This window comes from Camelus bactrianus, chromosome 4 (genome assembly GCF_048773025.1).
Source record: "Camelus bactrianus isolate YW-2024 breed Bactrian camel chromosome 4, ASM4877302v1, whole genome shotgun sequence".
NCBI lineage: Eukaryota > Metazoa > Chordata > Mammalia > Artiodactyla > Camelidae > Camelus > Camelus bactrianus.
Genome location: NC_133542.1, coordinates 65,653,215 through 65,670,990, shown reverse-complemented (window position 1 = coordinate 65,670,990; position 17,776 = coordinate 65,653,215). Strand labels below are relative to the sequence as shown.

The following is a 17,776-nucleotide window of genomic DNA, read 5'->3' as shown; positions in this document are numbered from 1 at the left end:
AGGCACAGGCACCTTTTTGGAGATGGTTAGGGGTGATAAAAATGTTCTCAGACCAGATTGTGGTGATGCTGGCATTACTCTGTAAATTTACTAAAAATCACTGAGTTAATTAAAACCAGTGAATTACATGTATGTAAATTACACATAAATTTAGTCCAACAACTTATGTAAATTATACTTCAATAAAGCTGTTTTTTATTTTTTAAGCCCATGCGTTTCACTGGCACCACTCTGCCAAAGCAGTCAGCAAGAAAAGTGACTCTCCTTGAGTTAGTGGAGACAGCCGAGCGGAGGCTGAGCAACCACTTGGAGGCCCAGGGGAAAGGAGCCTTGAGCCACCTGGTTCCCAAACACCTCTGCAGATCAGGTGCGCAGCAAAATCACCTGGGGAGCTCCAGAAAGCTTGGATTCCCAGGCCCCACACCCAGCCTGAGCCTACAGCTTGGGGTGGGGCCCGCAAACCTGGGATTCTGAGGCTCAGCCTGGACTGGGAACCATTCATCAAAGCCCAACATCTCCTTTCACACTTGGGGAAACTGAGGCCAGCAGAACAGGGGACTTGCCATCTCTAAGTGATCAAGGAGTGGGAGAGCCAGGGCTGAAATCAGGGTCCTTTCTCTGTTCCTCCTCTCCTTTCCCTCTTCCTCCCTCCCTCCTCCCTGGCCCTCAGCCTCCTGGTGACTCAGGGCTCTGAGTCATCCAGTGGCACCACAGAGGAAACGTCTTAGGAAAAACAATCCCCAAACAAAGCTCCCCCTGATCTAGGGAACAGAATAGGCCGGGGGGCTAAGAGAAGGCGGGGAGGAGAACACAGGGTGGAGTAGACCTGGTCTTTCATCTTGGCTACTAAGCCCCAGAGAAGGCACTTCCCTGCTCTGAGCCTCAGTTTCCCCTGAGTAAATAATCCCTGCTACCACACATAGAAGCTCAATATGGACCAGACAATGTAAGTACTTTTCAGTTTTGTCTTGTTGACAATGCCTACCCAAGACCCATGGCTAGCATCATGCCGATTTTACAGATGGGGAAACTGAGGCTCAGAAAGGTTTAGCCCAAGGTTACACAGTTAGGAAGCGCAGAACAGAGTTGGAATCCGGGGTGATCTGACTGCGAAGTCTTACTCTCACTCCTACACATCTTTTAAAGATACCTACTGCACAGTGTGGCATGCAGATAATGTCTCATCAAATGCATAAGGTGAATGGCCCAGTAGGGCCTCAACCACACGTTTTTCTCCTTCCATCCTCTGTTGTCAGGCCCTGCCTCGGGACCTCCTGGCCCAGCGGGGTGCACACAAGAATTTGGGTAATCACTCAAGTGGCTCTTGGCAGCAGGAGCTCACGGAAGAAAGCACCCTGGACCTGATGAGCCACAAAGGAAGAGCATTTGAGCCAGGCTTGGAAGGATGAATGGAGGTTTGTCTCTGGGGAACAGGGAACCAACACATCAGGTGGAGGGAACAGCTAAGCAAAGGCTCAGAGGTGTGGCCCACATAGGAAAATGCAAATGCTGGAGAGGCATGGCTAGGATTAAGACTTGGACACGTGGGTGAAGAAGGGGCCTGACTGCTAGGGGTCCTGGCCTGATCTGAGGCAGTAGAGAATTTATAAGCCGGGAGAGAATAGGATCGGAGCTGGTTTCATCTCTGCAGGGGGCCTGGCTGGGAGTCAGGACTGGGACCCTCCACGGCCTCCCAGGAGCCCCTCTTCTGAGCAGGCTTTGGGGACAACCCAAGATCCCTTGCTACTCACCCATGGTACAGAGTCACCCCCGAGGGCCTCTTCCTCCGCCATAGCTAGGCTGGGCAGGGGACAGGCGGGCCTCTGACCACATCAACCTAATCACATTGGCCTATAAATAGGACCCTGTGGCTTAGTCTGAAATAGCTGTGCCCGGCCCAACTCCATGGGCACCACATGGGAACGCACAGTTCCGGAAATGGTCCTTCTCCTCGACACACTGAAAACCAAAACTTCCTCAGGAAACCATTGTTCGTGCTCTAATTCACTTTCTTAAACACGAGGCAGTGGGCTGGGGGGAAGAGCCCGCTCAACTACTGCAGATTATTTGAAATGGGTCTTGCGACTACTTTTCTGCTCTCTGTTCTCTGGGGACCCTGAGCGAGTCACTCCCTCTCTCTGAGCCTCAGTTTCCCCAGATGCAAACTGGAAGGTTGCATATGATATCCCTGGGGCCCTTCTAGCCAGGATGCTCCCCAGAATTGTCTCAGGGTCAACTCCTACCCTCAAATGGTTACCCTGTCCCCAGCCGACTTGGGAATTTTTAAATTTTTCAATATTTAAAAAATTAGAATTGCAGTAAATACTTGAGCCAGGTCCGAGCCTTCAGTGGAAGTGCTGGGTGACTCTGGATGAGTCACCGTTCCTCTCTGGGCCCGAGATTCTTCAGCCATAAGATGAAGAGGCTGGCAGGATGATGCCCAGCGGCTCTGACTTTTTTTAATTAAAATTTTTTTGTTTAGAATTAAGAACCACGATAGGCCGGCCTTGTGCTGGGTGCTGGGACTAAAAGACAACTAAGACCTGGTCCAGCCCTCTGAGCCAGAGCCTAGGGGGGAAACGTAAAGGCATTTCCAAACCACTCGGCATCCCATCAGAGGCCTTTTTCAGGGCTGCTGGGGACACCCTGTTTCCACTTCAGGTTACAGATTTATGGCCACAGAGAAGGACGCTCCAAGGGTCAGATTATGACATGGACTGGGCCGTTCGTTACCAACCAACAGGTAAATAAGGATAACTGAGCAATCACTAGGTCCTAGGCATGTGCTTAGGACTTGACTTCCCCATCGTTAATCCTCAACAACCCTATTATCATCCCCTTTCACAGATGAGGAAACTGAGGCTGAGAAGGGTTCACAGATGTGTCGAGGGGGCACAGAGCAAGTCAGAGCCAGAGGGATGTGCAGACCTGTTTGCCTCTGGAGCCCAAATCCCAGTGAAATAGCTCAGGAGGGCTGACTAGTGGGGGGAAATGATCCAACAAGGCACAGGACAGGAAGAAGTAGACAGCATTTTACTGTATGTGTAGGCAGATGGGAGTGACCAGGCTTCACACGCATTCTCTCCAACCAGTTCACAGCGTTGCCCCTCTGATCCGCCCTCCCCTCTGCCTCCCACCAACTGATTGTTCTCAAATCCCACTGCTCAAGCTACTCCTCAGCTTAAGGTGTGCCATGGCTCCTTGGCACCCAGAGGATCGGGACCCTGCATTCAAGGTGTCTCCCCACCCCATTCTCCTGCCACTTTCCACCTCAACCCCACCCTCCTTCCTGTGTTAGCCATGCTGCTCCCTAGTCCCCAAGAACAGCGGTTCTGCCAGGGGACCAAGCCTTTGCATTCGGGACTCCCATGCCTGGATGCTCATCGCATCCTCTAGGCCTAGTGCTTGACTCAGGAGGAAGCCCTCTGTGGCTCCCTGGGCCCCTGGCACTTATTGCATGGCCTTCCGGGCACCAGCCACCACAAGCCTACATCTCCCAGGGTGGAAAAGGGTCTGATTCACCTAGCTTCTCCAGTGAGGAAGCTTAACAATGAAAAATGCCAGGAGCCCAGAGAATGCTGGAAAGCGCACATTTCCCAGGACAGCTCCACCCCAAGCCTGGTACTGAGGCACAGCGTGAGCACGCCACAGTGTGGAAGAGCCAAAAATTACACCTTATCAGGGTGGGACTTGCAGCTGTCTCTTTCAAGAGTTCTACTAATGAAATCTAGGCACATCTCCCCCACTGCTTTAAAGCTTCCAGTGGTTAGCCAGGGGTCTAGGATAAAATTCAAACTCTAACCAAGGCCCTAAGGGCCCGCACGACTGAGGTGCTTCCTGGTCTTCAGGCTCTTCCCCATAACGCCCCCTTCTTTCAGTTCCTCAAGGGCTCCACACGCAACATACTGCCTCTGAGATTCGCTCATGCTGTTCCCTCTGCCTGGGGCTCCGTTCCCTGCTCACTCAGCCACCTGCCTCCATCTTCAGGTCTGAGCATTTTTAGGAAGGCCTCCCTCATCTGTCCAGAAAAGATTCTATCATATCCATGCAACCACATACACCTTCGTAACACTGGCTGTTTCCCTCACAGCTGAAGAAAGAAAGAATTTATTATGTGTATAATGACTTGTGTAAGACTCAAGACTGTAAGACCCAAGAGAGTTGGGAAAATCTCTGATGATTCTCCAATACCCAGTCCAGGGCCTAAATATCTGTCAAGTGAATGCATGCATGAGTGAATGAATGAATGAATGAACCAACCTACACATGTAACTCAAGAGAAGAAGGTGGTCAGAATCCTGCTGAATGGTTGAGGCAAAAAAACAGGGCCCTGGTTAAGAAGGTCAGAAAAATAGGAGATAAAGTAGATGGTGCAGCCTGCCAGAAGCAAAAAGAGGAGAGAGCTTCTAGAAAGAAATGATACCCAAGGCTCCAGAGAGGCAGTGCATGGAGAGCTGAGGAAACTGCTGGATTTGACAAGGAGGAGGTCACTGGGCTCCCCTGGTTGAACCCAAGCCCAGCGGAGATGGGGGTGAGGGGAGGCACAGCACAGATGGATGAGGGGAGGGGAAACACGCAAAGCCCTCAGTTGACAGGTGCTCACTTCAGCAGAAATCGGGAAAGCAGAGGATGGTCCCTGTGTCACTCTCGCCAAAAGTGTTAACAGAGCATAACTCTTTTTGGTGACGGATCACTCTGAGACAATTCAGCTTTGGGAGTTGTCAGGGCTCATCTCAAAAGCAGGAGCATCAGAACCAAGACGGTCCCCATTTTCTCCTCTCTGGGCAGCATCAAGGATGTCCGTTTGTCTAGAACCCTCGGGATATGGCTGAAGTTGGGCCCAGCAGGGCCTTCTAGGGGATGCCCAGCTTTGAGGACAGAGCATTCTGGAGACCAAGGGAAGGCCCTTCCATCTAAGCTGGGGAAAGAGGAACAGCTCTCTACTGTGGTCAGCCTGTCGTGTCACCTCCTGGGAGCCAGCTGAGCTGCAGGGATGAGCAAGCCCTGGAGGCATTCGGCCCCTTCTCCTTTTGGCAACCGAGGGTAATGTCATGACGCGGAGGGGTGTTTTCCAGGCTCTCTGCACAGCTGCTATTAGAAATTCACTTCTTTCTGTTCCGATACTGAAAGCTGGGTCATTTCCCTAGTGGTGCTCCTTCCCCTTTTCGCAGCTCACAAAGCCCCTGAGCATCTACAAGCTCCTTCAGTCCTCATGACAACCTTGTTAGGTGAGTGGGGGAGACCAATGCACCCATCTTATAGGCAGAAAAGCCAAGGCCTGACCTGGGACATGAGCCAGGTCTCCTGCTTCGAGCTGAGGACTCCACTCCACCCCCAGCCTCTCCGCCTCCTTCAGCGGGTCACCTGTGAATCTGATAGTCAGGTGGACCCCGCCCTGCCAGCCGGCCCCAGGTGGGCATGACTCATCCGCCTCCCCCCCCCCCCCCCGTGACTCACACTTCTCTCTCCTCCCATGGTCAACAAGCCCGGAGACTTGGCAGCTGCACCCCAGCTTCTGTCACCTCACCAAAGCCTCCGGGAGAATTCCTGCACCACCTCCTCACGGGAAGGCCACCCTCTTACAGAAGAGCTATCAGAGGCTCTTCTGAGATGGAAAGCACTTTCCTACCATCACCCAGTGAGCAAGCAGCACAGCCAGGGTGGGGACCCAAGTGCCCTGGCACCCAGCCCAGTTCTTGCCTCTTCCCCACGGGATCAAGGGAGGGTGAGGAGCAAATGAAGTAATTGGCAGAAACGCTCTCTGAGCCTTACTAGAAAAACCTCAGGGACTGACTGAATCCACTCGTGGCAACCAGTGGCTGCTTCACCAGCCTCTCCAGACTCCCCTGGGCAGCCTGAGCTGGGGCTTGGGGGACACCGGGGTGTCTGCACTGCTCTACCTACCTCGCAGGGCTGGGAGGGTGAAGAGGGCTGCTCGTCAGGAGGTGCCGGGACTGAGGCAGAAGCGCTGTACAAGGGGGTTATCAGCACCACCTGTAACGAAAGTGCCAAGACTCTCAGGGTCAGGGGCTCAAGGTCATCTGGTCAAAGCCTCATTTGAGGCTTCCACTCCTCCCCACCACCCCCCACCAGGGTCACACAGCCCCTATTCACACACCTCCAGCAATGGGGCACTCACTTCCTGCCAAGGCGGCAAAACCTCCTGTTGGAGAGTTTAGCTGGTTAAGAGAATCGTCATTAGGATGTGCTAAAATCTCTTTCTCGACGCCTCATACATGCTGGTCCTAGTTCTACAATCTGGGGTCACCCAGAACAGGTCTGCCACCCTGTTTCCCAATGGTTCCTTAGAGACTTGAAGACAGTGATCCTAGGCCCCCACGTCTTCTACAAGTTGTACACTCCCTTTCCTCCAGCTTTTCCTGAGACCAAGATGTCTGGTTCCCTCCCCTGCTTCCCTGATCTACTCCAATGAACCCTGTCCCTACTGACAGCACAAGACCCAGAATTAAACAATTAGAGGAGTTCTATCCAGGGCAGGGCAAGCAGAACTCTCACTTCCATTAAAACAAACAAACAAACAAAATCCAACCTCTCACCTCCATCATTCTAAATATCATGCCTCTATTAATCCAGCCTAAAATCTCATTAAGGTTAAGGTTAACCCCATTGCACGACTGAATTTAGCTATGGTCAACTAGAGAGTTTTGGCTCAAGATTCTGGAGTTAGATAAAATGGCCCCTCACTTAACTATGTAACTTAACTAAGCTACTTCACCTTTCTGAGTCTCAGTTTCCTTCTCTGTTAATGAAGGATTACATTAGAACCTACCCCCTGGGGTCATTATGAGATAAAATATGCCCAGGGTTTTGAACAGGGCATATGCTTACTCTGACTACTAAGTCTTTCTAGAAATTCTATCTTTCTTGTCCTGTATTTGTGCATTTTGGGGACCCAAGCTGTTTACATGCCATTGTCTCACTTCTGTGCCTAGCATTGCTCTATTATTGCAAGAGTATTATCATTATCTGGTGACGGGTCTTTCTCTCCCATCAGACTGTGAGCTCCATTAGGCTCCTTTGCCTCTCAAACTCCAGCCCTAACACGTGACCCAGCAAACAGCAGGACCAGCGGGTATATGCCAGATGAATAAATGAAGGACCGGCCTACCTAGGCCCCAGAGCAGTGCAGTCCAGCCTTTCAGCCCCACACTTTCAAGAACCACCCTTCCTCAGTCCCCGGAATCCTAGTCATCTGCATTCAGGGAGCAGCTGAGCAAACTGGCTCCTGCCTCAACTGGAAAATTTCTCTGCCCAAACCAGCTTCTCCAAGCCAAAGGGAGAGAGTCCAAGATCCTGAATGCAGTGGGGCCCTGCAGGCTCCTGGGATTAAGACACAAATGAACCTATTCTTAGCTGACAGTAAATAGCCCAGACATTCCTGTGGATTTCTGCCTTGTGAGTGGCGTGGGTGCACAGCAAGGGATCTGGAAAGAGGCTGGGCACTTATCTGGGCCTTAGGACTTGGTGTTAAATGCCACCTCCATGGGACCTCTTCAAAGAGCTTCACAGAAACTCCCCGGTTCCATGGAATAGATCAAAGCAGAGTTGATGACTAATGACCTCCCACTTTCTGTTAACTCTGGGGGGACAAACCTTTCAAAAACAGCCCCCCTTCTCTTCAACACACCTCCAAATCTCACCTTCATCCTCACTGGTGATGCTGCATTTGTTCCCAATTGCAACCTGTTCTGCCTTCGGTGCTCCCCATCTCAGCAACACCACCACCACCCACCATCCACACGTGGGGCCCCACCAGACATCAGGGCACCACCTATCTCAGCCTCCCCTGCTCTGTCACTCTTGCCTCCAACACCCCTACGTCCTGCCGGTTCTACCTGAATGCATCCTCTTCTCCCTACCCTCACTGCCAGCATCTTGGTCCAGGCATCACTGCCTCTCACCTGGGTGACTGCAGTGCTTCCTACCTGGTCCTCCCACTTCCTCTCCCCTCCCCTACAGTGCAGTCTCCTCAGAGCAAGCCCAGACTACATCACTCCTCTGCTCAGACTCAGCCATGGCTCTCCGCTGGCCCCCAAATAAAGCCCAAGATACTCAGCGAACTTTTCAACGTCTTTCACCACCTGCCCCCATCAGCGCCCTGAGCCTCAGCTCTCATCAGTTCCTGTCTTCCACCCACACCCCTCCAAGCTCCAGCCAGATGCAGCTGCACTCTGGTCCCTGAATCCTCCAATAATCTTTGCAGTTTCCTCTGTTCCTGAACTCTCTTCCATCTTTGTTCTTTTCTCCTTCCGCTCATAATCAAGCCCAGCTTTCCTCCAAGACCTCTTCTCTAACCTCCCCTTCTCCCATGAGTCTGAGCTCCTTTGAGCCCCCACCAGCCTTCCCTGCCACACCGATATGATCTGTTTCCAAGTCAGCCTCCCCCATCAGACTAAGACCTGCTCTCATGTATCCCAGCACCTAGCATAGGACCACCACAGCTCACGATTCATCAAAGGGATAAACTAGTAAATCACATGCACACACACACACACATACACGTGTGTGCACACGTGCATAAACAGTCCTGAGCACACACGTTCACACAGAGACGGCGAAGGAAGCGGGTGCTGCCATCTATGGGCAAAAAGAGCATTACACTCCTTCTCAGGCTCTGGACACAGGAAGTCCCAGAGTTTCAAACTCGACTGGGTTTAGAATTAGCTCCAGCTAACTCCCAAGTGGGTCTGTTTTTCATTCTGGACCTCAAGGCTGCCACAACTTAGAAACAAGGTCTGTAAACCACTGGCTCTGGTCCACCACCCCCATGGTCCGGATGGAGCCACAACGAGCAGGGTCTCCTTCCAGGACTCACCGTCCCAGCCTGGGGCTCGCATGGTGCTTGTTTGCCGAATTATATCTTAGAGAAGGAGAGGAGGCATTTTCTAGTAGTCAGAGCTGCCCACCAGCGGAAAGGCGGGCTTTCGGGTAGAGAACTTGCCATTAGTGAAAATGTACAAGCACCAGGAACCCTCTCTGTTCAGGTGGCTGAAAAGGAGCTTTCTGCCCCGGAGAGGGATGGGTGTGGTCGGGGGAGGCTGGAACAGAGGTGTTTTTTTCTCCTCAAAGACTGCTCCCAGCTCACTGGGAGGACCCTCAGCTGTGGTGGGAGCAGCATGATATCTGTCCATCAAGGCCAGAAGGGTTCAAATGGCTGCCCCAATGACAACAGTTGTCACCAAGTGTCAAACTCTTTACACACATCTTGTCTCATCCTCACAATAACTCTGCCAGCAGATGTCATAGTCTCTATTTCGTGAAGGAAGAACACAAATTCAGAGAGGTGAAGTAACATACTCGGGGTCACACAGCTAAGATGTCTGGGCAGCTCCCACCAAGTTAGGCTGCTTCCCTGATATCTTGGCCTCACTAACTTTCAAGCTATAAGGCTGGGTCTCTTTCTCACTAGAGAAAACTATAGTGCTTCAGTTCCTCTAGATCACGTGTTAGCCAACTTTTACTATAAAGAGCCAGGAAGTTAATATTTCAGGCTTAGCAGGCTGCATACTCTCTCTGTTGCATATTCTTCCTTGCTAAGTTTTGGATTTTTTTTTTTCTACAACCTTTTAAAAATGTAAAAAAACAGTCTTAGCTCAAAGGCATATGAAAACAGTCTGTGGCTTCCCCGGGGCTGTACTTTGCAGCCTACAGACATAAAAGAATAATGTTTATAATCTTAAGTATAAAAACTTCTGGTGGAAATGTTTATGCCAAATGCGAGGTCCTTCAGCTGTATTTCTTCCCCTTCAGATGGCTTCCTACTGAGTCACTCTCTCCTAAAGAAGGGCCCTACCTCACTCCAAAATGAGGCAGCGAAATATTTCAAGGGCTGTTCAGATTCTAGAAACGCACAGCTGTGGAACAAATGCAGTTCAACTCAGTGCTGGGAAGAGAAGAGGGAGGCAGATATGATGGGTAGAAAGAACGTCAAAGATAAGACATCAAAAGATCTGGGCTCTAGTTTGGGCCCTTAACAAAGGATTTAGAATCTTACTATGTAGACTGTGGTCCCTGGACCAGCAACATCTGCACCCCCTGGGAGCTCATTAGAAATGCAGAGTCTCAGGCCCCACTTCAGACCTCCTGAACCAGAATCTGCATTCTCACAAAATCTCCAGGTGACTCATGTGTGGGGTAAGTCAAAAGGCACCCCACTTTAGGATGCACAATCAAGACACCAAGACCTGCCACTGGATCTTGAAATTCAGCACTCAACAGGTAGAAAAGCAGTCCTGGTAGGAGCAGAGAAGGTGCTGTACCCCACTTCACAGTTGGGGAAACCCGGTTAGAGAGGGAAATGACTTTCCCAGGACCACACCGCCAGGACAGACTAGGAGTCTGACCAGGGCCAAGTTCCTTAATCTTCCCAGGCCTTGGGTTTAATAATAACTGAAATCATTCTGGTTTAGACGAGTACTTTTGAAATCTCACAAGTGGTGGAGTAGCAATCAGGGAACTTGCTTTGTGCTTTAGGAAATTCACTTGCTCTCTCTGGGAGTGAGTATCCCCGGGGATGAACGAGGCACTGGGGGCCGGTGACTCCCAAGGTCCACCAGTAAAGGTCAGAGTCAGGAAACATTTCTGAGGTAAGGAAGCCGTCAGGTGACGGACCTTCAGCAGAGGGTGACCACAGTCACACCAAAGTCCCTGGGCTGGAAACACAAAGGCAAGTCCTTCCATCCTAAGTGAGGAGACAGAGCAGTGACCTGGCATTAGCTCAAAGCTCTATGACAAGTACAAAGCAGAAACGGCAGTGAGAGCCAGCTTCTCTCTGCCCCTCCAGCCTGGGATCTTAATCGTTATCCTTTACTGATGCTGAAGTGTGCAAATGTACAGGCACGCCTCGTTTTATTGCATGTCACTTTATTGTGCTTCACAGACAGTGCATTTTTTATGAATTGAAGGTTTGTGGCAAACCCTGCATCCATCGAGTAAGTCTATCCACACCATTTTTCCAACAGCGTTTGCTCACTTCTTATCTCTGTCACGTTTTGGTAACTCTCACAATATTTTAAACTTTTTAAATTATTATTATATTTGTCATGGTGAGCTGTGATCAGTGGTCTCTGATGTCACTATGAAGACTCACCGAGGGCTCAGATGATGGGTGGCACTTTTTAGCAATTTGGCACTTTTTAATTAAGGTACCGACATTGTTTTCTTTTTTTAGACATCATGCTATTGCTCAGTTAATAGACTACCTTATAGTGTAAACATAACTTTTATGAGCACTGGGAAACCAAAAACTTTGTATGACTTGCTTTATTGCGACACTCACTTTATCATGGTGGTCTGAAACCGAGTCCACAATATGCCTGTATTTGCTAAATGAATGAAGTATGATGTTTCAGGGAAATGGTGCTTGAGCTTTCTAAGAGGACAGCTAGCCTTCTGATAACCAGCTTCCATTGCTCCTTCAAGAACACCGCCAACCTCACGTGTGGCTGGCTGGTGGGGGTAAGAACTGCTACAGCCTTTCTGGGCAGCAATTTGGCAAGTGGAGCAAAAGCTGTAAAAGATGTCATTTTTGACCCAGCAACTCCATTTCCTGGGCTCTCTTCTAGGAAATCATGAAAGAATAATTTATGCACTCGGATGCTCAGTGTGGCACTGTTTATAAACAGCCTGAAACCTTAATAACAGAGGATCAGTTAAGGGAACCATTCACACCATAGATACAACAATAGAAAATGATAATGATAAAAATGTTAGGTCAGCATTTATCATTTTAGTAATAAAAATGTAAAAATTGGTATTTTTTAACAAATAAAATGCATTATTTCACTTCTTTAATCCCCCAGACTTTTGGAAAAATAAACACGTATTTATTTACTTAGGTAAAGGATACTTTAAAAACCCTTTTAAAAATTAAATGTAGAGTTCTACATAACATGAGAAAATATTTATGTTATAATGTTGGAAAAACAAAAGAGTCAGAATGGAAGATTATAAATGTGGTATGACCACAATTGTGGGGGAGGGGTGGAAAAAAGTGCTGAAAATATCAGGAAAGAAATGCACCCAAATGTTAGCGGTGATTATCGCATGTTGGCAGAATTATGGGCAGCTCTTATTTTTTTTTATAGTTTTTTCATTTTCTAAATTTTCTATCATAAACAGCTATTATCTTTAGAAAAAGGAAAACAAATCATTGGAGGAAGTGTGGGAAGTACCCATATTCCATGGGTATCCCACCCATTCCACTTTGCCACTCCCCCAAAATTAACTAGTATTTACTGAGCACCCACCAAGGGCCCAGCCCAACCACAGCCGCTATAGAAGGAAAATTAAGGGTAAGGGCCAAACCCCACCCTGAAGGCTCACATACACCACATCTATATCCTTTGTTTGGCAAATAAGCTGGGCCCAGATGATCTCCTTGTCAAAGCTGGAAAAAAAATACGGTTGTTTACTTAACCAGTTCAACAGGATGAAAAAAAAAATCCCCTCCCACTAGTGTGGCGCCTTCACTGGAGTTGTCCGTGGCTCCCACTGCTTCTGGAGCCCCCTTGGGAAGAGCATGTTTCAGCTCGGGAAGAAAACTGCCACCCCTGAGTCCAAGCCATGAATGCAAGAGGTGCAGAGGCTCCCTCTGAGGCAGAACCAGCAAGGTACCAAGAAGGAGGAGGATGGGGGCCCTGGGAAGGAACCTAACTGGCCATGTGGCCCCTGAGGATCCCTGGCCATGAGAGCTCACATCTCCAGGCCTCAGTTTCCTCATCCATAAAATGGAGCACGTAACAGCAACCTCAGGGCTACTGAGAGGCTCAAACAAGAGAAAGTAAGCCACTTTATCTCTCTAGGCTGAGCAAAACTGAGTCACTACTCATCCCCAGTAGGGCTGTTAAAAGATTAAACAAGGCAGTGAAGACAAAAGGTGGACTCACACAGTAAGCATGCTAGAGACATGCCCTGAGCCTTACTGCGTGCAGAACAGGGAACAGGATACATGCATGACTTCTGGGCCTCAACTTCCTTATCTGCAAAATGGGGCAACCAATTCAATCCACAGAGACCAAATTTGTGAACGGGAGCTGAACCTCCAGCTGGCACTGCTGCAAGTCACTTAAACACGGATGATGCTGTGGGCTCACCTCATGCTTGCAGACGTGCAGGTCCCATCTTCCTGCACTGAGTACAAAGCCCTCTGACTCAGAGGCTATCAGAGCTGGGAAAGCCTGACATTCTGTCCCTCCCCCTAGTGCCAGGTGGACGCTGGGGCCCAGAGGAAGGCACAGATTAGCTCAAGTCACCCAGCACTTTGTCAGTAGCAAAAGCAGGACCCAAGCCCAGGCCTGTTGACCAGCCTTGCCCACCACGCCCACCGCTGTCTCTGCCTTGCCCTTCAATTGCTGATGTGGTCCCAGGCAGGGCAGGGGACAGCAGGCCTCCTGCAGGGGGTGGGGGGCTGGGGAGAAAAGCCAGCCAGCAGCAGGAACCGAGCCTGCCTGTGGTCTCCAAACTCACAAACCACATTGGGCTGAAATATGACACACGCTCACTCAGTTGAAAGGGAGGAGATATTTTTACTTAACATCCCCCAGCTGCCTGAACACTGGTCTCTTTCTTTCCCTCCCCCCCCCAAAATGCAGAGCTCCTGGGACCTGGTTTTCCCTGCTTCTGCCAGTATTTTCTCAGGAAATAACCGTGGGGGGCAAAGGAGTTCCCCCTCTTCCTGGTTTCCCCAGAAAGCTTTCTGGAGCATGGGGCTCAAATGGTGAAAAGAGGGGGACTGGGCCTGCCTGGGCCCCCAGCTAACTCACCGGGTGACCTTGGGCAAGTTTGTGTCCTCTCAAAGCCTGGGTTCCCTGAAATGGAGGAGAGGTGGACCTAAACTCTGGAGTCCGGCTGATAGTATGGGAAAGCATGAGTTTATGAACAGTGTTGTGAGGCCCCTCCAGGCCTCTCTGCTGCAAGGCTGAGCTCCCAAGCCACACACACTGACTCACATTCCTCCAAAACTCCCCCTTCAGTTCTCTTAATGTCAGGACTAGATGGAACCTTCAGGAGAACGTTTAGTGCAGTGATTAAGAGCTACAGCTCTACAATCAGAGCTCCAGAATCCTGGCACCATCACCTACTAGTCTCACAACACAAGGCATGTTATTTGGCCTCCCTGAGCCTCACTTACCCCATTTATAAAAGCAGACGATAGTATCCACTTCAGAAGAACGGTCGTGAGGAACCAACAAATTAATGTTCCAGTGCTTGGTTTACTAAAAGATAGGTTTTTATTATACTCATGCAGATCAACATCCCCCCATTTTACAGATGAGGACACTGACGCCCGGAAAGCTGAGACTTGCCCAGTGTCACTCAGAAGAACTAAGACTATAGCTCCATTCCCTAGTCCGTGCTTCTAATTTATCTCAGTCCTGTGGTCTCTAATAATCAAATATACACACTCAGAGACTGTAGATACGGGCCGTAAAGTTTTCTTTAAGAAAACCAGAGACCAATATCTTGGCAAAGGACTACAGATCGTGCAGAAATCATCTCCAAGATCTGGCAACTTCTCATGAAAGACTGCCCAAATGTAGGGAGTAGGAGGAGGTGGGAGAAGTGGCCGACTGGCACTGGATGGCTAAGACTGTGAAGGCATCCAACCACAGCTCTTGCCTGCACACACTTCTGTTAACAGTGGCTACCTCTGGGGAAAGAAGAGGGCTTAGAGAGATGAAGCTTATTCTATACTCTTCCCTTTAACAGTATTTTTTCTTGCTTTGAAAATAAAACTCAACAGTGAAAAACTCAGAATAACTTAACAGCCAGTAGCTATAAGCCTATTGTCTGCTCTTAGATAAAATTTACAGCAGGTTCTTCAGCTGGGCTTCCAGAAACTGCCAGTCTGGTCCATCCTGTGGCCAGTGCTCTGGGTCACACCTGCACTCTCTTTCCCTTGACCACTCAACAGCCTTCTTGGGGTACCCCTGCCTCCAGTGTAGCCCCCTCCAATGCATCCCCTACATTAGCCACCAGATTAATGAGTTTTGATTACTGCCTTCAGGATAAAGTCCAAACCCTTAGTTTATAATCTAGTTCCATCTTGATTTACAGTCTCAACTCCCACTACTCCACCCTTCCTTCATCTGCCTTTCTAGCCATGTGGATTGCTCAGAAAACCTCAGTGCCTTTGCACAAGTTATTCTTGCTTCTTAGAATGTCTTTTCCCCAATTGCTTTATCTCCTCCTGGGGAACTATTACTCATTTCTGATGCCTGCGTTGCCCAGACAGACTCAGTCATCCCTTTCTAGGCTGAAGGAACTCTCAGTATTGCATGTTTGCTCTGACCACTATAGATGAGAAGCATCTTGAGGACAGATAACTTTGTCTTCCTCAGGGCTCTTGGACCCTCACAGGGTAAGACACGGAACAGAAGAGTGCTGAATCAAGGAAGGAGGGAAGGAAGGAAATACCACCAGAGGCAAACGCTACAGCCCCCCTTCTGGGAGCCGCCTGCTTTTCAGATTAGTCCACAATAAAAAAGGCTATGGAAAATTCTGGAGTAAAGTTCCCTTCCCTGATTCACATGGAAATCTTTGCTGCTGTGAAACTCACCCGGGTGCCAATCCAAGCTCTCTCCACTGTTTATAATTTCCCTGGCATTTATAAATAGCAAGGCCCCTAAAAGGAAAATGGAGTTTCAAAGGAGCAGGATGCCAATTGTCTCCCCCGACCCTTCCTCCTCTGTTTCAAGCCTCTTCCCCTCAATTCACATCCCCAAGAAACACCAACCAGCACCCCATGTGTGTGGGGGTGCTCAGTCTCTTAGTGAATGGAACTCAAGACTCAAGAGAGTCTAAAGCCCCACCAGCTAGAAGGAGTCAGGGAAAGGAGCACTGGAACTGGGTCCCAGTCCTGCCCCTTCCTCCCTGTGTGACTGTCAGCCAGTCACAAACTCTCAGGGCCCTTCAGTTCTCTCAACTGTGGAATGGGGCTGGGGTGCGACTCCAAGAAGCCAAAGTTTTATAAAGGGCAGTGCAGCAAGAAATCCTGGTGCCCTGGTCAGAAATTAAGGTCCCGGGAGAACAGGACCTGCAGGATTTAGTCCCCAGAGGCCAAAAAAAAAAAAAAAAAAAAAAAGAGAGAGTGAGAGAGTGAGAGGCACCTCCCCAGAGGCCCTGACTTCCACGAAAAGCAGTTACCCCCAGGCCAGCCCTGAGTCTCCGGCTATTCAGAGTTCTGGGTGTTGTAAAGACGTCCTCTCCGCTCTGAGGAAGGTGTGAGGGCAGGATAAAGGGTGGATGTCTGGGCAGATGAGGGCCTGCAGAAGAAGCCGATTTCCCCTGCGTCCCCAACAGCCTCTGAGGACCTGGGCTTGCCCTTGGCCACTGCCCAGAGCAGGGGACACTGCTGCAATCAGGTTCTGGGGTGTCTGGACCCGAGAAGGGATGCGGGCCCAGGGAGAAAGGGAGATCCCAGTCACCGTCTGCAACTTCGAAAGAAGTTTCCGTGTGAGTCAGGGAAGGGAACGCACTCTGCAGGGCGGAGGAAGACACCACAGACAGGTAGTAAATGCAAGCAGATTCCAGGCGAGTAGGAGGAAGAACTTTCTAACAGTCCTGGGCCCAGAAAGAGGAAGGAGGTGGAGGGCTCCTCATCGCCGGGGACGAGCAGTCAAAGGCATTATTAACCTGGAGTCAAGGATCCGTTCAGCAGATTCCCCAGCGGAGCCACCGCCTTGACGGCGGGCGGGCGACCACCTACAACCCTGGGCAGCTACAGCGAGTGCGGGGGTGACTCCGGGGCCCACTTACCCACCGGGACTGCGTCAAAGTTAGCTCAGGTGCTTGCAACACAACCCGGCCAATGGGTGGAGGCCCGGCCCCCCTCCTCTCCTGCCCCAGCCCCCAGTCCAACTCTCCGTGGTCCCCTGGACACCAGCAATCTGAGGGAAGAAGCCCTTCTCTAGAGATGTCCGGGCAGCCGAGCCGAGCTCCAGGCGCGGGCAAGCTCGGAAGAGAAGAGGAGGGAAAAGGACTCGATGTCCGGGATCCCCAGACGCCCCGGCGTCGTGATCGCTCCCCGCCCCTACCTGCTGCTGTGGCGCTGGCGACGGCGGCTGCTGGGTCCAGCTGTGCTCAGCTGGTTCCGGGCGGCGGGGCAGGGGCGCCGTGGTCGCTGGGCGGGGGTGGGCAGGGCGCTGGCGGGAACCGCCCTCGGGGCGGGGCTCCGGGAGAGGGGGCGAGGGGGCGGGGCGCCGGCCCCTCCCATATTCGGCGGGGAGGATGGCGACTCCCGCTCCAGGCTAGCATTCATGGAGCGCACTGTGTGTCACTCACTTTGCCAAAACCCTCACTGCTTGTCCAAGGAAAGCATCAAGCTCCCTGCTTTACATGGGAGGAAACTGAGACCCGGAGCTCGGAGGGGAGATCTGCAGGAGCCTGGGGGGAGGGGAGGAGAGCTGGGGAGCGCCTGGGCTGGGCTGGGGCCAAAGAGCTGAGTTGCGGTGGGCAGCGTGCGGAGGCAGACTCAGCTCTGGGGAGGTCAGGCTTTGGAAGGCAAAGCCCTCAGAGGGTGAACTGGGCAACCAACAAAGGCAGGGGCGGCGTATGAGCAGCGGCTAGACCCACCGAAGGGAACAAAGGAGAATGATTCCCAACTGCATTCGGAAGGAAGAAACCAGAAATGCCAAAGCGCATCCCTGTCCTTAAAATATTACGCAGGAGCTTTGGAGTTAGACCGTCTGGGGTCTGACTCCAAACGCTTTCTAGTCCTGTAACGTCCGGCAAGTCACTTAACATATCAAAATCT

General features: G+C 50.7%; 1 protein-coding gene across 2 annotated transcripts in view; it reads right to left on the bottom strand.

Moving 5' to 3' along the window:
• GSN (gelsolin) overlaps positions 1-17,102 on the bottom strand; it is a 54,600-nt gene extending 37,498 nt beyond the window's left edge. The window contains exons 1-2 of one of the 2 annotated variants that reach the window (XM_074362148.1): positions 17,058-17,102; positions 5,905-5,994 (exon numbers count right to left, since the gene is read on the bottom strand). Coding sequence is in view for 1 of the 2 variants with exons in the window: in XM_074362145.1 (XP_074218246.1) it covers positions 1,752-1,793 (42 nt within the window). In the remaining variant the exon portion in view is untranslated. Of the gene's footprint in view, positions 1-1,751; positions 1,859-5,904; positions 5,995-17,057 lie in introns of those variants that run through there. The other variant, XM_074362145.1, reaches the window with a different exon arrangement.
• Between the last annotated feature and the right edge of the window lie 674 nt (positions 17,103-17,776).